Source organism: Neodiprion lecontei, chromosome 2 (assembly GCF_021901455.1).
Source record: "Neodiprion lecontei isolate iyNeoLeco1 chromosome 2, iyNeoLeco1.1, whole genome shotgun sequence".
Classification (NCBI taxonomy): domain Eukaryota; kingdom Metazoa; phylum Arthropoda; class Insecta; order Hymenoptera; family Diprionidae; genus Neodiprion; species Neodiprion lecontei.
Window position 1 is genome coordinate 1,102,438 of NC_060261.1, and position 23,470 is coordinate 1,125,907.

The window sequence follows — 23,470 nt, forward strand, 5'->3', positions numbered from 1 at the left end:
CATTTTTGGAGCCGAAATTTTTGGTCTCAGATACGATTTGTACGACCATTTCCTAACTAATTGGACCGCCAGGAACTCAGAAAACGCAGCGGAAAGAGCGTGGGATCAACAGGAGAGAAATTACGAAGGAAAAAGCACCCACTGAAAAACGTCGGAAACACAGGTTCTGGTTTTCTGGCTGTAACTTTTGATCTGTTGCTCGCAGCGTATCGGGACTGCGCCCAGTCGATTTCTCCCGCAAAATTACGTCGGAATAGTGCACGAAAGAATTTATTCCAGCACTTTTCAAAATCGCGAAGATTTTCGCCAAAAATGCAAAGGGGTTAGCTTTACTTTTTCTTCATTTTTGGAGCCGAAAATTTTTGGTCTCAGATTCAATTTGTATGATCCTTTTCTGACTAATTGGACCCCCAGGAACTCAGAAAGTGCAGCGAAAAGAGCGTAAGACCAACGGCACATAACTTACGACGAAAAGATCACCAGCTGAAAAATGTCAAAAACACAGGTTCTCGTTTTTTGGCTGTAACTTTTGATCTGTTGCTCGCAGCGTATCGGGACTGCGCCCAGTCGATTTCTCTCGCAAAATTACGTCGGAATAGTGCACGAAAGAATTTATTCCAGTACTTTTCAAAATCGCCAAAATTTTTGCCAAAAATGCAAAGGGGTTAGCTTTACTTTTTTCTTCATTTTTCGACCAAAAATTTTTTGGTCTCAGATTCGATTTGTATAACCCATTTCTGACTAATTGAATCCCCAGGAACTCAGAAAATGCAGCGAACAGCGCGTGGGGTCGACAAGAGAGAAATTACGAAGGAAATTTTTCATTTTTCGGCTGTTACTTTCGATGCGTTGATCGCAGCGTATTGGGACTGCGCCCAATCGATTTATCTCGCAAAATTACGGAATAGTGCATGAAAAAATTCATTCCAACACTTTTCAAAATCGCGAAAATTTTCGCCAAAAATGCAACGCCTTACTTTTTTTGGGGCAAAAAATCTTTCGTCTCAGAATTGATTTGTATGACCATTTCTTGACTAAGTGGAGCCTCAGGGACGCATCAAATGCACCAAAAAGAGCGTAGGTCCAACAGCAGAGGAACTAGTATATGGTGTATCATATCAAATGTCAGGGACAAAACGTTTGACATACAGATATTTAGACCGACATTTTTCTCAAAACCTCTTTGTTGAATTCTCGAGGTTCAAAAACGTAAAAATTCGATTGAACCTAGAAAAAGCGACTTTCGACTGAAACGAATACTTTTCAGACATCACCAAAAGTGATGAATAGTAAAAAATGCAAAGTGGATTTGTCCAACGTTTTCATCAATGTTTGGATATTACGAACTTTTGTTTAAATAAAATCGATTCCCAGAACCAATCTTAGTAGCTGGTTCTTCATGAACTCAAAGACCATCTGCCATAAATGTACGATGCTTCATTCTCCCAATATTAACCAGAAAACCATATTTTTCTCTACGTTTACCGAGAAAAACCGAGGATTTCTCATGATCCAATAAACTTGTCCATCTGCGATTCTCAACATCTTTCTGTCGAGATGATGTCTAATACTACCGCTTGTTGATCAGTGCGATATGTATGTACATCATGAGTGCCAAGAAGCGAAAGTATTATATTTCACATCTGTAATCCGGACGCATTTCCTGCTGAATGAAATAATTTTTCAATATGTGATCACTTTTCTCACTTCCATTCCATCCTCTATTTTTATTCAAAGTGTTTTTTACAGTTCTGCAATCATTTATGGCATTCTCTCACTCCGCTGCACTTGATCGTCAAACTGGGTTTGAACGAATGCCCTACCTCTCCATCGCTGCTCTATATTGAGAACAAGCGATTGCGGGAATGTGTACTCCCCTTCACATCTGATAGTTTTCAGCACGAGGTAGCCAGAGAAGTGGGCAGGCCGGCAGGCGGTATCAGCTTTCACTTTTCCTCGATCGTTCGGCGACTTTAACTGCCTTCGCAAGTGAACCTGCTTGATACGTAACGATTGAATTTTTACGCTCAGCAGCTGAGCCCAAAGCTGGCCTTGCAACTTATAACCTCACCAGTTTACCGTGAATATCCTGTTCGTCAAAATATCATCGTGCATTGTGTTTGACTGTTTTGTAATTGTTTAGTGAATGTGTTAGGTTACATATCGTATAGTCTTTTACCGAGTTTCACGTATACTCCAGTGTCTTCCTTTGGGCAGCTCAACCATGATCAATCACGTATCATTTAATGTAGGTATCACAGTAACGTTTAACGGTACATTCCATTAAGAATGATTTTATTCACGAGTTTGCTCAAGATTTGAATAATCGCAGATGGTTATGTTGCTCTTCACGGTGATGGTCTCTGCCTATGATCCTCAGGACGATTCGTTGAAAGACATTTTGCTCCCAGAAGGTCAGTTTGAGGCTTTCTACCTCAGAGGAACCCAGAACGAGGAACAAGGAGCTGCGAGGCCGCCGCATCTTCACGGTTCCTTCAATCAGTACCGAAACCCGGCTCTTGTTGGTGTCCAAAACGGTGCAGCGTACGGCTTCAGGTTCGACGGAAAGCGGCGGTTCAATTTTGACTAATTTAAACGATAAATATTAGTTCTCTTATAAACATGTTACTCGCAATGTAAGAAACGAAAGATACACATACGTACATACACACCCAGGCACCAAAAAATTTGACCAATCGTTGTAATTCCACACTCCGTATTTAATACTCCCTCCATACAATCAATAACCAATCTACAACCAGTCTGATCGAAAATAGACTGATCCTAGGATCGAGACGAGCATCTCGTACAATCTGAGGAGAAATGGAAACTTCAACTTTCATCCGGTCGATGAACTTCTCTTTTTCCGATTCCTTTTATAGCAGCTCGGATGTGAGCGGAAATACTTGCATTTTCTAATCTACGTCGTCATTACTGCCGAGAGATTAACCGACTCTTTCTACCATGTAATTACAGCGTATGTACTCTATGGCAATTGTTCCACCATTGTCTGCAGCGGACTTACAATCAGTAGCAACTTGTTTTGCCTGTTTTACGGTAAGCGAACTCCATCAACTGTTAAACGAACATAATTATAGTCGGGTGAGAGAAATCCAATTCGAATCTCCTCATTATAAGACAGTTCTATATTTGATCATACTAATCAATTGGAATAAAAATTAATGCAATATTGGCCCTAGAATGAAAATTTATAGACAGGACCGACGGGTTAATCATCTATCGATTTGATGTACACTTTATTTCAAAGTTACAAAGATTTCAAAAGATTTTAAGGGATTCAAATGATTTCGAACGATTTCAAAGGATTTCAAAACATTACAAGTGACTTTGTGGCATTTCAATGGATTTTTTCTATGGAAAAATTCAGAGATTTCAGAAGATGGCAAAGATTTCAAGCGATATCGTAAGATTTCCAAGAATTCAGAAGATTTCAATAGATCTCAAAAAATTTCAACAGATTTCAGAAAATTTCATGAGATTTTGAAGACTACAGATTTACTTACAGATTTCAAAGATTTCAAGTGATTTCACAAGATTTCCGGAAAAGTGTACACCATATTCCTCGAGTGACTAACTCCTCTGACGGGACTACGGGATTGCATCCCGAGCTCTTCGATACCTCATCAGACGTCTTCATTAGACATCAATTTAACAAGTCTCGCACGTACCCTGGACTCCAACACTTATAGATATAGTCGCTACTTCCGCTCTCCACGAGTAGCTTAGCTCCCGATGATGCGTGCGACAGTTTTTCACCTCGTTCCTTGTTAGGTGGTAAGAAGCGTGTATGCACATACATACATGTCAGGCATGCTACTGAGATCACGTTCTACGCTAGCGAAGTCGTCGGGAGGAACAGCGTTGTAACAAGTTTTCAGAGGAAACGGGAAACCAGATTTGTCTCGAGGCGAGTCCTGCATATCCAGTCAACAGATCAAGTTCAATTGAAGCCTTTAAATACACGGAGCAAAATCAAATCCCGCGATAGTTCCGTTTGCCAGATCATTCGCGAGTGACGTACCTAAATACGTAGCGTCTAGGATTGCAAGGTGTCATGAAGATCATCTTAATCCCAACGGTGAGAATTTCGCAAGCTTGAATCGTCTGATTTTCCGAAATTGATAAATTTTGCCAAGTGCCACTCTACCGTAAGGTGTATGCATAAAAATAAATAAAAAATTGTACGATAATTGGTAGCGACATCTAAATATACCTCCTTCAGGTTTTACGAGTATTTTTTTTTTTTATCAGCTTTTGTCACAAATTTTTCGAGTGGCACCTTAAAAAAAAAGTTATAAAATGAACCACCCAATTAAGCATGTGTAGGGGACTTTTTAGTGAAAATTCAATATGGATAGTATCTTCCACAAATTCAATTATTAGTTGCGTGATGCTTAAGGAGTGCAATGAATTGCTTTACAAATTACAGTTCACGGCTGCCTTCCTCCTGTACTTGGTAATGGCGGAAAGAAATAGACCGACAAGGTAAATGCCCGAAACCTTAAACTGTCACGAAACGATCCTTGACACTTTACGCTTCTAGCTGTTGCTATAATTTTCACGATTCATCGTAGACTGACTGAGGTATCGGTTGGAACTCAAACAGAGCGTGACGAAGGGCGGATCTTCGTTCCGAGAGATGGAAATCCGATGAATTTGCGAAGGCATCCAAGGACATTCAGAGCTACGAGGAGTTCACAAAATCCGAGGATTCCTGGTACCTTGAGACAAGGAAGGCCTTTCGCCCTAAGTGGCGGATCCTCTCAGACGCCAAAACGATCTTTCGTCGGGAAACCCGAACACGTCCGTAGATCACTCGTCCGCGGACCCAAAAAGTTTAACGCTGTACTTCTGGAGCCAGCCTTCCACCTGGCACCAACGAAAGGATTGTTGAGCCACACGTTTGGTAAACGCCACGAATCATTGGGACCATTGATCGGTCCCCTCAAACTGTTAGGGATTGGTGAAGAAGTTTACGTCCGCTTGTTGGAGCCGTCGGATAACGAAGGTGCAGATCACGTGACGGTCCACCTCCTTATCGCAAGGAAAACCACGAAAATCTTGAACGAAATTCAGGACAGCACGGACTTCGAAGATCCTCGTAATCTGGAACCGTCGTTCTCTTATCCTGGGAAAGCGCAATTTCAAAAATTTTCGACTTTTGCTACCATTCGACCGAGAATACCGATGGTCTCCAGCTCAATGACCTTCAACGGAAGGCCGCTCTTGGACCATCCTCGTGATCGTCACGGTAATACACCTACTTTCAAGGTCGAGTCTCCCTATTTCGTCAGGAATGAAAACCACCCTATGGTTCCTAAACACGACATCCAGAGTCTTAAAAACATGCGGCCAACAGAGTTCGATATTCGACCTGCGGAGCACCTCGTCGCGCCAAATCATCACAAGCTTCCGGTGGCTCGATGGCCGGTGGAGAATCTGATTGATCTACCGATTTATCCTCCTCTGTCTTTTGGGAAACCAAAAGAAGTCGCTGGCGATGGATGCGAAGTTATGGCTTCCCCAGTCAACACGGGAGTCGCGGATGGCGGAAAACAGTCTGATTCAGCGAATCGCACGTCTGTGCAGCTTCGTGATAATTCTGCTTCCGGTGAAGTGAAACAACGATCGGTTAACCTTTCGATGAATCGTGAAGAGGAAATGAAGATTCGTCGAAGATTTATCGAACCTGTCTTCATGGACAAGATTCCATCACGTCATCTTGTTTTTGATCGTCATGTTTCGTCACCGATTTCAATGCTCAGGATCGCGGACACTGCGGAAGATCATTTCATGATGGCGGCGGTCCCGAACGAGGAAGAATGGAGAGGCCTGAAATAGCTGGGAACTTCTATTCGCTGACATTGAAAATAAACTCTGTACATGTACGTGATTATGATATATCGATTTATGTACTGACGATTGAAAGAGCAAATAAATTATTATATTCATGATGAGTGAATGATTTCACCGTGAATTTACTGTTATACATAGTTTTGGTATTACTGTTATAGGTAACAGCAAGAATTTGTGGATAATAAACAGTTTCAAGATAATTCACCAATCTTCCTTTCAACTGACAATTTCGCAATTATATGTTTACCATTCCGTATCTCCAGCGTGTTAGGCAAACATCAGTTTCCCTTTCATCGTTAGAAAATCGCGCCTCGAGCAACGATCGAGCTTCTGAGTCGTGTCGCCGATCTCGTTATAGAGTTGCATCGATGTGATCGGAACGAGGAGTTTCACTTTCGATCCTTCCTCGCCGGCTTTTCTATGGGGCAACGCTCGATAAAGTGGCAGAAAACGAGTGGCTGTCACAATCTTGTGGACTTAACAGGCAATCCAACAAAGCTAGCCTCGAATCACGCAACAATGATCATCGCGCTGCGGTTTGTCAAACGTTTATTGTACTGACATGTAAGTAAGCGAATGGCCCCTCCTCGCAATCATGCTTTCCACGCCATGCGGCTGCAGCTGCAGATTTCACCGGTAATCGCCGATAAGCATGACCAGACATAAAACGATCTCGGGCAATCGTAACGGTCACTGTCAATGGCGCTTTCCTTCGCTCTTACAACAAGGAAGGTATCCCAGACCGATCTCTCCGGTATGATTTATTTTGTAATAAGTTATAGTAGACTAAAAACTAAGCGATACGTACTTTTTTTTCATCCCCATTAAACACTTTAAGAGGGGTGAAGCCACCCTCCAAAGTGAGGCATGTCAAGGGTCGATTTGGCAATTTCACCCACAAGAACATAACATTTTTTAACCAGTTTAACTGGAAAAGTTTTCATGATGAGATATGAAATATTTAATTTTCTCAATTAGAAAAAAAAAATTACTTAATGCTTTGAAAGGCGGTTCCACCCCCTTAAAGTGTTTAATGACGGATGAAAAAGAATACGTGTCGCTTAGTTTTTAGTCTACTGTAACATGTTACAAAAGAAATCAAATCGGAGAGATCGTCCTGGGATACCTTCCTTGTTAGTTTCTGCTCGTCAGCAAAGCTTGTAGCGATTTCTGATAAGAGTAATTAAATCACCTTCGACAGTTTGAATCAACTTCGAAGGTGGGTTTACCACCGTTCCACGAGTAAGCCGCGTTATCAATTGATCTTTCGTCTTTCTGCCCTGTGCATTCGTTACTTAGCATACGCATCGTGTTTCTTCTTGCGTGACTTTTCGTTGCGTTATTTTCCAATCATCTGCATTGGTCTTGGAGGCTACGGCAAACGGCTTGGGCGGGGCATCGAACGCATATTAAACCGCAAAGAAAGATCTGCCTGGCTAGCCAGAGAGACGTATATAATGCAAGAAGATACCGCAATTTTTCCAGTAACACTCCGATCCGACGTCTTACTCAATTTACTCACTTTCCCGTTGGCAGTTTGCGCAGTTATTCCGCAACGAACATAAACGTATTAGCGCACTTTTACTGCCACAATGAATCGCAAGGTCTTGGTAAGTCGTGGAACATTCTTGCATGTCTACTACGTGTACGGCATACCATGCATACAAGTGTCGTGAAATCGGAACTTGACGGTTGAACAATTTTCGAGGCACAAGATTATACTCCCAGCGGTAAAGGACCCCGTAGAATCCATATGGAAATTGGCTCCCGACCGAATTGGCTGGATTTTCAGTATATTATAGAACATATCCTCCCTATCAAAAGTTTTCACGGACACAAGTCCCGGAGAGCAGAAGTTTCGAAGCTACAAGCTTCGGAAGAAGGTGTCCACATTTTTTTATATCTATGGATATCGTGATTTTCCATGTATTACGAAGTTTCAAGGGGAGTTGAAATCAAACAAATCACTTAGAAAACTGCGCGGTTAATACTCAAAGAGTGGCAGGAGGCTGTGATTGATTCCATCGACGCATCGATTCCGTCCACGAACTCGCCGGCTTACCGAAAGGAGGTGCAACGTCGGATTTCGCCTGAGGAACGAGACTCTCCGACTCTCGTAATAATCGACTTGTCCTGTTTTTCACTCGTATGCGGAGTCTCTGCGAATCGACTGCGTATAGTTTTTGAGTGATATATTTTATTTCAAGTCTCCCCTTGAAGCTTTGTATTTGGTAAAAATCGCGTAATCCATGGATATCAAAAAATCTATACGCCCCCTTCTGAAGCCTGTATCTCGAAAACAAGTGACTTTTGGGACTTTTGTCCATGAAAACATTTCACCGGGAGGACATGCATTATAACATACTGTAAATCCAGAGCCAATTTCCATAATGATTCTGCGGGGCCCTTTCAATTCAGTTTTGATGTCGTCCTATTTCTTCCACAGTACGTCTTGCAATTGGTGCTACTGCTGAGCGTGAGTTTCCTCGATATTTCCACTGAAGCGTAAGAATGTTTTTCTAGAACGATTTTTAGTTTCGAGTATTTTCGTCGACTCGAAATAATTGTGATCGTGAATTGACTTTCAGGAAGAAAGTGATCATCAACGTACCTTACCGAGTGAAGAACGTGAAGCACACACACACCATCTACAAAATCATCCCCCATTACCACAAAAGCAAAGGTCACAGCCACGGCCACAGCCACAGTCACGAGCATGAGCACGAACAGGAGGGTGAAAACTTTGAGTACTATCGATAACTCGAAGTATGAAATTATCGTTATTTCATTTCTCTCTTTTGATAAAATGTAATTCTGACCCTGTGACTGTTATGCACGTTTTATAATTAAGCCAATAAAAGTATGCTTTACTGCTTTACATCCAGTTTAATACCTACCTTGATTTGCCCATTACGAGTAGAGTCAAGTACCGATGCCACAGCGGAAGAGAACCCCGAAGCGGAACAAAGCCAATGGTAATGATCTCGGTTTGTCTCCATGGTGGAAAATTCACATTGTTTGCGATACGCTGTAAAACGGGGGGCCAGAAGCTGAGAGGGCTACTAATTGTCATGCGGAAGAACCTCCCATCAGGTTTAGGGTCAGTGACTTTTTCGGTTACGGTCGTTTCAGGACATTGATCCGGGATTACTTCCGTACCTATCTCACGATCAGCGCTCGAAATCTAGTCATAACATTAAATGGTGTCGTTTGCTTGGTGGCCCTTACGAACCTGGGATACAGAATGAAATGCAAAGGAAAGATGGTGGGGTTTAAGATAAACCAGGAACTGTTATCACAAAGAAAATGGCTTAGATTGCGGTCTCTCTTGTAAAAGTATTGATAATCCAAAGCTTTCACTTGTTATTAGTTCAGTAGTGATTGACGCTCGAATGCAACGTCGCTCAGCATTGTTGTTGGCCGTCCCGTTATTGATAAGTTGATGACCTTAATTAAATCAGTTTCTCTTTTACCTAGATGAATTTTATTACACTCGGGGAAAACTGAAGTGTCGTTCGTGCTCGTCAATTTTTTACCCGACGGCAAACTTTTGCAAGCCAACTTGAATCGCATGCTTTCCGGTGTGATTTGATAACCGCAAACGCATTGTTTGGATAGATTTATAGTTTTTACTTGTCGGGGTCTCAGTTTCTAAGGCTAAGGACAAGTTTCACGCCTATCAGAACGGTGACGACCGATCAATCGAAAGACCAGAGATGCCACGGCGAAAGCGTTCGGCATGACTTCTCATCGTTTATATCCTGGAACAAAGGCGGGGCAAAAAGTTTAAGAGGCGTTTAAAAAATACGGCTTATAAACGAGACGAATAACAACATCCTTCTCAAACTGATCTCGGTCGTTGCAACCTGCGCATATCCAAGCTTCACCAACTTCCTCGATTCTTCTGCTCCTCAACGGAAGTCCAACTAACATGGTAACGTAAGGCCTGCATTTTAAGCGACATGACCATAAGTCTTAGTCAACTTAAGTATACCTACCCAGTATCAAAATGATCACCGCACTCGTTACTCTATTTAATCACAGAAGATAACGGAGCTCGTGTTCCTGACAGTACTGAGCCAAGTCCTGGCTGGCGGAGGCGGTGGAAAGCACCAGTAGGTATTCGACGAGCGGTAATAACACAGGTCTGCCAAAAAAAATATTATTTTTTTTTTTAGCTGCATGGGATGTTTTTGGTCAATATTAAGTTCTTGAGTGTACTGAATCCAAAAATGACTTCCATTTCCCTCCAACACGTACAGTATTCTTGCAAAATACAAGGTGTTTGCATAAAAAACACCATAACAATAATGAAAAACACCGCCATTTCATTACAACGAACTGAATAATGTTGCTTTTAAAATTAAACAAACGATTTCTTTACGAAATGTATTTGACATTCCGTGTTCATTCTTTTAGCCTACGAAACCTTTTCTTCTTCTCTTTGATACACCTCCGAATACGCTGCCGCTTTTCATTTTTTGTTTCCCTGTTTGTATTTATTCTCGAGTCTCGCTCTAATACATATTAAATGGAAGTAAGAAATCGCTTTTGCATAGGATTTTTCGAATCAAGAATAGGATACCAGATTTCGAGTGAAACGGGAGTTTCGCTCTAAATGAAACTACAAACACGGGTGGAAGAAAACACCAAACGTGATGGAACTTTTTGAATATTCTTCCCTGTTGCAGTGAGTGAAAATCTATAAGAAACAGCATAAAAAACCTGCGCAATTTTTTGGTTGCAGACCTGTGTAATTGAACAGTAGTTCACTAACAGTGTAAAACATAGTAAAAATTTTCCCCATTCAGCGTGCACTTCAAAATCCACGTACCGGACATCATCAAGCACCACATTCACACGAAGACGGTATTCGTCCACGTGCACCACGGCGGTGGAAAGAAAAAGATGGTCCCAAAGAAGAAGGAAACACACCACCACGAGTCGGGTCACCACGAGGATTGGAATTCCTGGAGTTCGTACGACGTTCACGGAGGTGGCAAGGGGCACCAGCAGCACGTCGAAACGCCGGACCAAGGCTACGGTTACCCGTCGGGTCCACAGGTGGAAGAATTCCACGGACATCCAGTCCCGCCCCGGGAAGAGACGCCGGGAATGCAGAACGGCGGAGTCGTCGGCTACTCGTACCCACCGCAATACGGGATGCACCCTGGCCTTGGGGAGTTTGGAAGCGTCGAAGAGGCCCCGCACAACGAGGTAAGGCCCTACAGGGACGACTACGAGGAAGGATACCGGAAGGGCTTGCACACTCAGACAGGCCACGTGCTCTCGGAGGAGCTGAAGAACTTCTACGACAACCAGTTCGAGGAGGGCGACGACGTCGCGCAGAGCGGACACAACGACGGGTACAAGATCTTCGAGGAGTCAGAGGATGCCGACGCTGCCGGTGAACACAGCGACGGCTACGTTTAGGCCGTCGTGGTCTCATGATAAAGAAAAATGGCGTTCGAACTACTTCGACAAGCGAAAGTGGAGGACGGGAGTGATTAATGTCAAAAGAAAAGAGACGCAGGCGGTGATTGATTCAACGTCAAGATCAACTCGAATCACAAAGTTTCTCCGTACCTACAAATAATGATACTAGAGTAGCGTGTTGCTTTATTTTATTTTTTTATGTTACACTATTTAACTAGGCTAACGACAAATTAGTTTCGTACTTCTTTTATACCTAACATACATTTTTTATATTACCTTTCTATTATACCAACTTGCGGAACTACCGATCCGTAAATGTTTATGAGAGTCACTGCGAAGTGATCGTAAAACTGTAAATAAATTGGTAACACTGATCGGAACTGTACTCCAATTACACTCTTTTTTTTTTTTAATTTTTTAATATTTGACTTTTTACTCATACTTTCTAAAGAATTGCGCACTATCAACTGGCATTGTATATGTATATGTATATGTGGAAATCGGCAGGAACGATTGGTTTACATCAAATGTACCACGAGTGGCTCGATAAAATTTTTTTATTAAAATTATAAAACAACAAATAACAAAGTATTTACAGGTAACAAATATGATTAAACTTAACATGACCTATACAGCTATTGATGAAATAGTGGCTAATCTTGATATTCAGGTACCTTAAAATCTACGACCAAAGTAAGGCATGGTATTTACATTATCATGTTGTCCAGTAAAAAATCCGTAACAAATTCCGCAACATTGAAAGTAAAATATTTCCAGGACACAAGAAAAATTCAAGGACATTTCCAGGACCATTGGACACCATGATCGTACATGTGTAACGTACCTACGTTGTGCGGGTGAATGTAGTGTTATAGATGTGTTAATAGTAGTTCAGACTGTAGATGTATCCGAAAGCGTAGAGCAATCTACCCTGAACGACATCATATCGGGGAAGAAAATGATTGGAGAGGTCTTCTCTCGGGGCGACGGATCAGTTCCTGGAGGGTTGACGGTTACTGCGTTGTAATGGAGAACCTTCTCTATGTACTCTAGGATAAGGTAAACTTGCAGCGCGACGACGTAAAACAACGACGATCGGCTAATGGCCGCCGCCGTATTCTTCTTGGCCACCCCAGCCACCGCCAAAGTCGTGACCGCCGCCGCCTCCGCCGAAGTCATGACCTCCGCCAAAACTGCCACCTCCGAATCCACCCCCGAAGTCATGGCCACCACCCCCGAAGTCGTGGCCGCCACCACCGCCTCCGTGACCCCCAAGGTCGATCGGGTGACCGACGGTGTATCCGAGGACCTCGTACTTGTCTCCACCGCCGCCGCCGCCCCCGTGGTGGATGTGTTTCGTTATCGTGTGCGTATGATGAATGGTCTTGATTTTATACGGGACGTGAATAACCACGTGATCACTGAAATAGAAAAATTCTCGGTCATCAACGGCGCGTACAATCCTCGAAGAAATAAGTTTGCTTCACTTTGTCTGCTTGGGGTATTCTTATGGAGGTCATTGATGGAAGGGAAAAAAACCGTTCGGCTTAGCAGAGAGACCAGACATCGTGCGCGTCTCTGGTATCAGCCGAAATATATATTTGACTAGGAAATGAAAGGTGAAAGGAAACTTGGAGTCAATGTGGGTTGGGACTTACTGTCCACCGTGTCCGCCTCCGCCGGCGGCTGCAAGGCTCAGGAGTGTCGACGCGACGAGTATGACCAACTGGAAAATGAAACAATACTGAGATATAGTGAACAGAGTGAAGATCGTTGGCGGTGCCTCATTGGCGAAAAAGGCTCCCGACACTTACAGACACGCGGAGTGTCATCTTGCGAGCTGACGTTGAGACCCGGTCAGGAAATGTAACCGCTCTACTATTGCGAGCTCTCGTCCACTCGGTTTTGATCTGCTTCACACCGGCAACCGGACTCCTTTTATATGATAGATTTATAAAAATGAAAGGACTGAAGAGTCAGCATGAAAGCCTCGTGTGAAAGGTGTTCCGAATGAAAAAAGAGCAATTGTACAGTGCACTTGTGGGCAGGGATTGGCCGGCAAGTTGGTATGTTTGTTTTATATGCCGGAGATCGCACGCCGCCTGCACGAGAATCTGTTCCACTATCTTTTTCTTCTTTTTTATTTCCTTCGCGTCTTTCATCGTCAAACTTCATTTTTAGTTGGGCATGTTAATGAAAGCACGCCTGTTACCCGGACCAATCCTAGCTCAAGATCAAGATGCCCTCTAATTCGGTAGCAGAGTAACAGTCGACGGTGAAAATAAAAGGACAGAAGTACGTCGACGCGTTAGACACCCGAGGGTAATTGGTCACTTCGCCTTCTCAGGATGCCGCAATTACCTCTTCGCTTCCAGCGATTTCTCAAAGGACATCCGCTGTCCCATTACTTCAATTCTCGCAGAAAGCGTCTACATTAAGGGAGGGCGGGGTACAGCTTTGGCAGTCTACAATCATACATTTTTAGGACTTTAAAAAAAAAAAACAAAAATGGAAATCGTCAGAACAATTTCAGTTTCAGAGCTTTATTATTGATAGTTTGAAGAACGTTTTCGAATTTTTTCATTGAAATTAATAACACCTAAAAATAGGTATGATTTTAGACTGTCCAAGATGTACCGCCTCCCCCCCCCTTAAGCTGGATGCAAACTTCCGATCCAGCTTGGATGAAGGTGTTCGATCGCAAAGAACTCGATGCTAGAGTAGAGTTTGAAAATCCAGGAGCATTACGATTAACGTGTCATTGGGTCAAGAGCGATTGAAGAATGAAACTCGCGACAATGAGTGGCGATGTTGATATTGAGACCAGACACCGATCTATCCAAAGAGCCGGAACTGGAGCATTGAACCTTTTGAAACGTATGCTGAAACCCTGAAACATTGTGGCGACCTAGACACAGTGCTCGACAGCCCGTTACGGCGAGATACTTGCGTGGAGGGAAAGGGAAATAGATTCTGGTCAGCACGGTCATCGCGTACTCTCCTCTCGGGACAAAACAACCGAAGGAAAATAAAACAAAATGGTCTGGGTCTTTTTTTCTCCGCCCATACATACCTTCACGTGAGGTTTCCCCTAGAAGGAGTACGGTTGGTGAAATCCTAAAGGATCACCACGAGTCAGAAGCGACCGCAACGTGGATCGCATATCCTACGGGTACCGGGTGTCAACAAGGTTTCACGGCGATTCTCGCTCCCGAGGGAAACCACAGGTGGGGAAAATTCAGTCTTGATCGTTTCATTCCAGTGGCAACGAATGGGTGAAAACCATTGAAACATTCTTGCCTGGAAATCCTGTACTTGTCTTCGCTCCGCGAATCGCACTCCGGGGAATTAATGCCTGTGTATTCAACTCGATTTACGCTTTTACCTGCTACAATGTGCTAAACACCGGCCGTAGTGGAGGACGAACGTTGCTCTTTTAGCTCGACGTAATGCAGTGCCGGGTAGAAAGTGAAGTAGATTAGATTTAGCGCCTTTTCTCAGATGCAATTATATTATCGGCGGAAGGCCGTTTCACTTTGCGGAGTGAAAAATTTCGTGCCAAAATTATTGCGGGGGAGAAACTTTACGACAATTGACAATGGCCATCATTTCGCGCTAGAGTCTTCCTGATCCCAACTTATTATTTCACTCTCCAATTCTTCCTTCTTTTTCACACACCTATTCAGATAAAAATATTAACCTGCAACGAGGTTCTGTATCGCTCATAAAGAGACGAATGTCGTGATGGGCTGCGTGTGCAAAATGACGTCATAGATATGCAACATGGCGCCCATGTATCTGACAACTGATCGCTCCACGTAAATAGGTTACTCATTTATTTCCATATATTCTGTTTGCTGAAAAGCCCAGTTTGTGCAATCAAAAGTTGCAAAAATCATAATACAAACACTAATAATGGACAAAATATCAAGTTTTTTTTCATCCCCTGAAGAGGATAATTACGTTTACGTTATTTGTGTTTGAATTTGGCGCCTATATGACGTTGCCTAATGTTCGATTACCCTATGTATGTGAAACTGATCGTGCGAATGGAACTAGGCGTATCGGCTTCCTGTAGACAGGAAAAAAATCAATAAGGAGAAAAATGCATAGACTGATAGTCTCCAGCTTCCTCGGCTCAAACCGTATCGAATTTTGTTCCAATTTTTATTCATTATCCGAACATCATTTTAATTCTTACTTTTGTATCTCACACCACTCGATCTGTTTCTCTTAAGGTATTCAATGTGAAAATCGGAAGCGTTGTATGAAATATGATTTATTACATGGTATCAGACAGAGAAGAGGGAAAAACTTCAGCGATTTATTACTGTAGATTAAATTGCTATGCGTGTTGTTTACTTTACACATATACCATGACTACTTTCTTAATAGCTTCATGAGGAACATTAACAAGTACGATTTATGGATTTCTTTTCATCTATCGCATTTTAATGTACATAATTTGATCGTTATCATCATTATTATGTATCATCGTGCATCGCCATTTTTTACGCGTGACTTTAAAACGCGAAGGTGAAAGTCTCAGCAATAACTCCAGTGAACAGACTCGTAAACTATAACGACTGTATTTATCGTCTCTATTCAAACGCAATTTATCAGTGAATAAATATTGGCGTACAAATTCAGTCATGCATTGTTCAAGTAAATATTTATTGAATTAGTGGTTCCTCAATTCACGGTCAATATTAGAGGCTCCAGCTGCTGCTTATTTCGTATTCAATAGAAATTCATGGAGAGTTTCGATTACCCAACAGTTTTACGTGTGCGGTCCTTCGATCTGCATCGATTTGTAAACCGTCGAGTGAAATTTTTTATTGACAACAAAATTAGAAAGATATATGAATATATGCACGTCTCACTGACTCGTATGTTTCGTTGGACATGATAAAATTTCATAAATTTTTATAAGGTAATAACTAATAATACCCTGTACGAGTTTAAGGAATTACGAAAAACCGAAATCACTCAGCGATTTTATGTACACCTAATTTCAAGATTACAAAGGTCTCAAAAGATTTCAAGAGATTTTAGAAGATTTCGGAAGTTTAAAATATTTCAAGGGATTTCAAAAGGTTGCAAAGAGTTCAAAGGATTTCAAGAGATTTTAGAAGATTTCAGAAGATTTCAAAGATTTCAAGAGAATTCGTAAGATTTCCGGATAAGTGTATTCCAGATTTCACGACTGATTGACCCCTCGTGTAAAACCAGCGGTATATCATGGAAGAATCGCATAAAAGTTATGCTCAAACGAAACCGTCACCATTTAGTTATTCTTCGACCACCTGGAAGGTTTCGTTTTCGGTATTGGTCCCTTTTTTCATATCCTTGGAAACCGAAATCAAGGCTGAACCTTGTGAGTGAGGTGATGAAGTGAAGAGTGAAACTTAAACCAAATATTCTCCTGACCTTCTCGGCGTTGAAGCGATATAAGATTGTTTCAATTTACGGCCAGCACTAAATTCTCCTTTCTCCATCGGACGTGAGATGTTCACGGCCGGCAGCTGCGTCGGAGAAGAAAGATAATGCCCGCGGTTTAACACGGCTGCTGGTCCACCCCGTGTGCCTATAGCTTGGTACACACCATGCCGATGGTTTTTGTCGCCGTAACAGCTCAGAAATTGAGTCTCAGCTGGAGCGGGGATTCCGAGTTGAAGCTCGTTCTTTCGCTCGCTTCGCCGCTCTTCGTTCTCTTTTTATCGCCTAGTAGTACCCGCACACATGCAGATACCTTACAAAAGAAAATAGGCGAGTATAAAGACCTCCCGATATATCTGGATCACGCTGGCCTCGCGACGACACTCGCTTTTCAACCGTGAACCTTAAGCCTCCGGACCTGCAGCGATCCTCCGCGCAATTTCGACTTTTGATTCAACAACGCGACCGGTTCAGAGGTGGTTTCCACATTTTTTTCATTTTCCACCCTTGCTACAAGATGCGACTGATGGTGGTAAGTTTTCACTTTTCACTTTTTTAGTAGAGGAGTAAAAGCAAAATTGAATTCAGTATTAGAATCAAGAAGAATCTGTAAGAGTAGTTCATTAATGCGGGAGTACAGCTAAAGTCATACCTACTTTTAGGAGGTTTTTCTTTTTAATGAAAATACTTAAAGCAATTTGAGCTTGAGAGCTTTATTATTTATAGTTTGAACGGCGACATGGCGTATATAAGTAGCGAACGACCACGTTTCAAATCCGGTAGCGCAGATTTCTCGGTCAATTTTTAACCGCTAAATTTGAAATTTTGACACAATCTTCAAAAACTGCGTATCAATTTCAGCTCGTGGCTAGATTTTTTAATTTTAATCCCAGCATTTTTTTGTACAATTTTTTTTTACAATTTTTTGGCTAAAAAATGAAATTTTTTATTCATAATTGTATGTATTAGAAAAAACATTTCTTTCGAACAACTGGGCTATGACCTCAAACACGAAAAGGTGCTTCTAACGCAAACATTTTTTTTCCGATCGATTACAAGTTGGACAATGTTGTCAGAAGATGCGCCATCGCAAAAGTCCTCGATTTCGGAATCGTTCGCTACTTATATGCGCCACGCCGCAATTTTGTTAATAATTTCAATGAAAAAATTCTAAAATGTTCTTGAAACTATAAATAATAAAGTCCTGAAACTCAAGTTGCTCAACGGATTATTCATTTTCTTGAAAAAAAAATTCCCAAACATAGTACCCTCTCCCTTTATTCAACAAACAATTTCGCGACTCATCCTCCTTGTACAACTTCTTCAGGTAATCGTAACACTGGGACTCGGAGTATGCGGACCGACGCTCGCTGACACGTAAGTAGAATATCAAGTCGAAAGATTCGATGCTACGTATTAGTGTCTGGTGTAACAAATCGTCGAAGTCGAGTTTACAGAAATGAAACAACGTTTGTACTTTTCTGAAAAAATAACTAGACTATCGTGAGATCCCAACACCGTAAAACTACAGGCGTAACTAAAGAACCAAAAGCTTTTGCCGTTGCTCGGCTTACAGCTTTTGCCTAATCCTAAACGTTGGCGAATCCACGTTTATCGTCAGAGTCAACAGCCAAAAGTGTTACTTTTTGAAAATAGAAAAAAATACAGTCCAGTTTTATCCTCATGATTCTACGAAAGTATCGAGGCTTCAAGACATTTCACAAAATATCGATTTTCGGACATCACCGCCTTATAATTCGAATGAACATTAGAACGTTTAGCTGCTAATTCCGGTTGCCAGCTTCAGCGTCGTTATCGTCGGACGTTTGAACATATTTTCAACCTTCCTGATCGACGAAATCTGGCACGATCAGAAAATTTCGATCGCATTTCAAGGCCGAGCACTTATTTCGTCTCCTGAAACAGGTTCAATTACCTTCTTTGCTGGATCCCCTCCGCTTGCGTTCGAGCCTTTCTCCTTTCACTCTCCTCCGGCGTACGCGAGTCGGTCGCTTTTTTTGTCTGCCAATAATTATTTCCCGTTCCAGACGAGAGGTTCGCCAACTGTGTCACGATCCTGCGGGGTAGTCAAACAAATACCAGCGAGTATTTGGCGCAAGAAGGCCGCTTCCGTTTCCTCGCCTGTTTGTTCATTCATTCCCTCGCTCTACGTGTTCATTAATTGTCGCTTCTGTTACAGGGAAAAAGTCGTCTTCGTAGTTCCGCGCTACATACGTCGAAGCTTTCCTAACAATGCGGCGCCCTTCTACAAGATCCGCGTACCGAAACGACCCTTCTTCGTCGGTCATTACGCCGGAAATTCAGGCAACAGCGATCGTCCGTTTTTCCCAGGAGGAAAGCAGGCCATTCGACAGAATTTGTGTAAATGTTAAATACCGCCGTATTTTCAAACGATTTTCTCTCAATAACAGTTTTCGACAAAAAGAACCCCGCAGAATCCTTATGGAAATTGGCTTCCGGCCGAATTTGCTGAATTTTCAGTGCGTTATAGTGCATATCCTTCCGGTCAAAAGTTTTCATGGGCACTAGTTCGAAAAATCAGTAGTTTCCAGATTTTTTGATATCTATGGATGTCGTGATTTTCCATGGATTACGAAGTTTCAAGGGGGCTTGAAATCAAAGAAATCACTCAAAAAACTGCACGGTCGATTCCCAAAGAGAGGCAGGAAGCTGTGATCGATTTCATCCACGAACTCGCTGCTTTACCGGAAGGAGATGCAACGTCGGATTTCGCCTGAAGAACGAGACGCTTCGACTCTTGCAATAATCGACTTGTCCTGTTTTTCACGCGTCTGCGAAGTCTCTGCGAATCGGCTGGACAGTTGTCGAGTGATACATTTTATTTCAAGTCCCCCTTGAAGCCTTGTAATACGTAAAAATCGCGTAATCCATAGATATCAAAAAATCCATACACCCCTCTTCCGAAGCCTGTATCTCGAAGGCCACTGATTTTTGGGACTTGTGCCCACGAGAACTTTTGACCAGGAGAACATTTACTATAACGTACTGAAAATCCATAAAGATTCTGCGGGATCCTTTGCAATGCAATTAAAGTACCGGTACGTTATCACAAGTCATAAAAAAATCTAAGGCTTGCATTATTTTCATCAGTTCACGGAATTCCCCACGGCGGTGGAGATTTCGGAAAAAACTTTGCGGTGCCACAGCAGCAACAGCATGATCGAGAAGTGCAGAATCACGTTATAATACCACACGGCAAGGGTATTTCCCACGGTGTGAGCTTCGGGAAGGGTTACATCCCGCAAGAGGAGTTGAAACTGGCGATCGAAAACTACGCCGGATTCCCCGGGGGAAACGAAAATCAACTGCAGGACTCTGCTGGTCAGGGTTTCAACTTCGAGGACGAAGGTTACCAGCGATTCGAGGGGCGGGAGCAAAACCTCGCGCCGCAAGAGCATCGGTGGGTTTTTCCGCCGACCAACGACGAAGGACGGAATCAGGAGCCCCGTCAAGTAGAGCAAGAAGAGTACAAGATGTTCGAGGAGCAAGGATCGCTTTCGCCCCCAAACGAGCAGCTCTTCTACCCGAAATTCAGCGAGCAGCCCCATCCAATTTCCGGCGGCGTTCATCCCTCGGCTAGGATGACGGAGCACAAACTCACCCCCATCGTCCTGCAGGACACCATCGACATGAAGGAGTACATTGCGAAGGTCGAGGCCTTCACGAAGAGCTGGCCTTTTCATGGTCTCGCATGGAATAATCAACAACCGAATTTCCCAGGCCTGACCTTCCCGCATATTCAAGGGATCAATCCCTGGGCTGGAAGCCTCCCGAACAATCCCAGCGGCGGTTATCAAGTTCAGGAGGAATCCGTCGAGGAACCGATGAAGCGGAGCTTCAGGGTCGCGATGATGTAGCGAAATATTTTAGACTGACGTTCCTGTCGCGTACAAAAATCCCTTAGCGTTTAAGTCTTCGTAACAATTGTACCTATTAATCACTGCCTTACGGTGCAGCATCATTAATATAATTTATTTATACGTGTTTCTGATACTTGTTGTAATTATAATACATTTCTATTCGATCTTACGATTAAATTATCAGCGAAATTTTCTATTGTGTAATGTTCTGATGACGTCAGAACCCGGTTGTCGGCGCCGTTTTATCACCACATAACCTAACTTTTTAATTTGTAATCGAGACAAAGCGTAATTCTTGGACTTTCAAATTACTCGTGTCGCATAAATTAATTAAACAAAATCAATAATGTACCTGTTCTATCGTCTACATGCGAAAAAATACGGTCAGCTGTCAGCCTCGTTGCGTTAGTTCGATCTTTGTCCACCAGATGACGCATATCGCGAAGCTGGCGTCCGGCGGCAATTTGAATCCGCGGAGAATCGATACAATCTCGGAAGCGGGCGAGCTCTTATATATTGTATTTTTTATACTTTTACGAATGAATGTCACGGTCACGTGAATCGCATCCCTTTCATACACACTTTCACTTGGAGCCGTCGACCAGTCGAGTCTTTGAAAGTCTAGAAAGTAAGTTGCACTCCGGTGGCCTCGCGGATCGAGATGGCGAATGATAATCACCGTTCACCGGGATTCCTCGATCTTGAATCATGGATCTCACGTCACTCGATCGCGGAAGCTGCCGGCATTCTTCCTGGGCGCGATGCAGAGTTGTCTCATACGATCGGATCTGTTTCTTCGTTCGCTTTTTATGCGGGCGAGACCAATAAAATTCTTATTCTTCACTTTCGTTGCACAACAGCCGTTATTACCAGAGAACTCAAAGTTACTCCAGTCCCAAGTTCGGACGTCGATTTTCAGACCACTGGACTAAATTTTCATTCCCACTATAAAACTCTCCTCATCGTAATGATAAAAAAAAAACTTGACAAAAATTTTTACATAGCTGAATAAAATACATGCGTGAAATCTCGCCACAAGATTTAATAACACCGCATAAGTCTAGATACATGCACGAGATAACCGGAAGACATAGAGAACTTGACTTTCGTGTGGTAAAAACGATTAGTGTCGATCGATTAAATACGAGCTGGTGAATCGGTCAACACTTTCGACTAACGATACCCGACTGGTTTTCAAAAGTCTATTCCAACGATTGACAAACTAATTAATGCCGCGGCAGTTTGTTGTCTCTGACATTTAATGGCCGGAGTCATCGAGCGTAAGGAGTGAAGTTGACACTTGTGACCCTGTCCACGTTTTGGTTGCACGTTGTTCCGCGGAGGAGAAATACGTAAGACAGGATGGTAAAATGTGAAATCCGACCAAATCTCTCTCGCGTGAAATGAAAATAAACTAATAAGCATAATCGTATAATTCACAGAGGGCATTTGGGTTTTATTTAAATATCCTGCAGCCGCTTAGGCTGGCAATTAAGCCAGGAGATGATGGTAAACATTAATTTGCCACTTTCTTATAAATTTGTCGAAACGATTTGAAAAATTAAAACTGATCGTAAGATAGAGAACGCGAATTCTTAATTACGGGCTGGAAACTTTCCAGCTGTGTGTAAATTCGCAACAAATGCAAAGTTTGGCGGAAGAAAGAAAGTGACAGGTCTTTTCAAAATTTTTGGGCTATAAATTTCGGACCTTTATTTTGCCCGTTCGATTTTCAGTAGGAAGTAAAAATACTCTACCGTGACTTTGACCGTGACTTTTTGCTTCGGTTACTCCAGTAATTCCAGCTACGTAATATTACCAAGTGTATCAAGACCGCCGCGCACTGCATTTCATTCAAGATAAAGAGAGCGGAATGTGAAATCATGCATATATTTTTTCTTCTCATGAATACGTATCGAACGATTTATCGTCATATAATAATTCAGGTCTGCAGAAATTTTTTTTTCACCTGCATGGGATGTTTTTGGTAAATATTATGTTCTCGAGTGCGCTGAGTTCAAAAATAACTTCCATCTCCCTCCATCACGTACGGTATTTTTGCAAAAACAAGTTTTTTGTATAAAAAAAGCATAACAGTAATGAAAAAACCACCATTTTGTTACAATGAGCTAAACAATATTTCTTATATTAAACAAACGATTTCTTTACGAAATGTATTTGACATTCCGTGTTCGTTCTTTTTGCCTACGAAACTTTTTCTTCTTCTCTTTGATACACCTCCGGATACGCTTCCGCTTTTCATTTTTTGTTTCCCTGTTTGTATTTATTCTCGAGCCTCGCTCTAATACATATTAAATGGAAGTAAGAAGTCGCCTTTGCATAGGATTTTGCGAATCAAGAATAGGATACCAGATTTCGAGTGAAATGGGAGTTTCACTCTAAATGAAACTACAAACACGGGTTGAAGAAAAAACTTGACGCGATGGAACTTTTTGAATATTTTTCCCTGTTTCAGTGAATCAAAATTTATGTAAAAACAGTATAAAAACCTGTGCAGTTTTTTTTCCTCGCAGACATGTGTTGTCGGACGTCACGAAACGCGAAAAAATTATGCGGAACGAAAACCATTATTGCAAATCATAACCGCACACTTCCCACATTCCAAGTGTTCAAACGAAGGCCGAAGCAGTGAAATTTTCAGAGAGAAATTAACAGAGAATTTCGCTACGGATTCTTTCGCCTAAGTGAGCACATAAAAATTCGCGGATGCGCAACCGGCGGTAATTATCCACTCTCGACAATAATTCAAGCATGAGAAATTTCCCGCGAAAATGTTCTCCAATACACGTTGGATG

General features: G+C 42.3%; 5 protein-coding genes across 5 annotated transcripts; 4 read left to right on the forward strand and 1 right to left on the reverse strand.

Annotated features, from left to right (window-relative positions):
* Positions 1 to 1,902: 1,902 nt before the first annotated feature.
* On the forward strand, positions 1,903 to 2,698 carry LOC107222587. The gene is made up of 2 exons (XM_015662006.2): positions 1,903 to 2,248; positions 2,333 to 2,698. The coding sequence occupies exons 1-2, from the start codon at positions 2,225 to 2,227 to the stop codon at positions 2,588 to 2,590; spliced, it is 282 nt and encodes a 93-aa protein (XP_015517492.2). The 5' UTR covers positions 1,903 to 2,224; the 3' UTR covers positions 2,591 to 2,698.
* Positions 2,699 to 3,932: 1,234 nt separating this feature from the next.
* LOC124292790 lies at positions 3,933 to 5,947 on the forward strand. The gene is made up of 3 exons (XM_046730719.1): positions 3,933 to 4,099; positions 4,451 to 4,506; positions 4,596 to 5,947. Exons 1-3 carry the CDS (start codon positions 4,076 to 4,078, stop codon positions 5,860 to 5,862), a joined length of 1,347 nt encoding a protein of 448 aa, XP_046586675.1. The 5' UTR covers positions 3,933 to 4,075; the 3' UTR covers positions 5,863 to 5,947.
* A 3,786-nt stretch (positions 5,948 to 9,733) lies between these two features.
* Positions 9,734 to 11,851, forward strand: LOC124292948. The gene is made up of 3 exons (XM_046731802.1): positions 9,734 to 9,811; positions 9,922 to 9,992; positions 10,689 to 11,851. The coding sequence occupies exons 1-3, from the start codon at positions 9,809 to 9,811 to the stop codon at positions 11,308 to 11,310; spliced, it is 696 nt and encodes a 231-aa protein (XP_046587758.1). The 5' UTR covers positions 9,734 to 9,808; the 3' UTR covers positions 11,311 to 11,851.
* Positions 11,852 to 11,855: 4 nt separating this feature from the next.
* On the reverse strand, positions 11,856 to 13,258 carry LOC107222586 (keratin, type II cytoskeletal 2 epidermal). Its single transcript, XM_015662005.2, has 3 exons — positions 13,128 to 13,258; positions 12,972 to 13,039; positions 11,856 to 12,734 (listed from the first exon to the last, which is right to left on the reverse strand). The coding sequence occupies exons 1-3, from the start codon at positions 13,143 to 13,145 to the stop codon at positions 12,413 to 12,415; spliced, it is 408 nt and encodes a 135-aa protein (XP_015517491.1). The 5' UTR covers positions 13,146 to 13,258; the 3' UTR covers positions 11,856 to 12,412.
* Positions 13,259 to 17,110: 3,852 nt separating this feature from the next.
* LOC107222570 lies at positions 17,111 to 20,844 on the forward strand. The gene is made up of 4 exons (XM_046731801.1): positions 17,111 to 17,284; positions 18,080 to 18,129; positions 18,953 to 19,134; positions 19,885 to 20,844. Exons 1-4 carry the CDS (start codon positions 17,270 to 17,272, stop codon positions 20,649 to 20,651), a joined length of 1,014 nt encoding a protein of 337 aa, XP_046587757.1. The 5' UTR covers positions 17,111 to 17,269; the 3' UTR covers positions 20,652 to 20,844.
* The last annotated feature ends 2,626 nt before the right edge of the window (positions 20,845 to 23,470 follow it).

Bases quoted from the DNA above. Each gene is read 5' to 3' on its own strand.
- LOC107222587 (XM_015662006.2), top strand. From the start codon at position 2,225: ATGATCAATCACGTATCATTTAAT. The intron at 2,249-2,332 runs GTAGGTATCACA...GAATAATCGCAG, and splicing joins TCAATCACGTATCATTTAAT to ATGGTTATGTTGCTCTTCAC.
- LOC124292790 (XM_046730719.1), top strand. From the start codon at position 4,076: ATGAAGATCATCTTAATCCCAACG. The intron at 4,100-4,450 runs GTGAGAATTTCG...TACAAATTACAG, and splicing joins AGATCATCTTAATCCCAACG to TTCACGGCTGCCTTCCTCCT. The intron at 4,507-4,595 runs GTAAATGCCCGA...GATTCATCGTAG, and splicing joins GAAAGAAATAGACCGACAAG to ACTGACTGAGGTATCGGTTG.
- LOC124292948 (XM_046731802.1), top strand. The intron at 9,993-10,688 runs GTAGGTATTCGA...TTCCCCATTCAG, and splicing joins GGAGGCGGTGGAAAGCACCA to CGTGCACTTCAAAATCCACG.
- LOC107222586 (XM_015662005.2), bottom strand. The intron at 12,735-12,971 runs GTAAGTCCCAAC...TTTCTATTTCAG, and splicing joins GGAGGCGGACACGGTGGACA to TGATCACGTGGTTATTCACG.
- LOC107222570 (XM_046731801.1), top strand. The intron at 18,130-18,952 runs GTAAGTAGAATA...CTTCTGTTACAG, and splicing joins GGACCGACGCTCGCTGACAC to GGAAAAAGTCGTCTTCGTAG. The intron at 19,135-19,884 runs GTAAATGTTAAA...TATTTTCATCAG, and splicing joins GGCCATTCGACAGAATTTGT to TTCACGGAATTCCCCACGGC.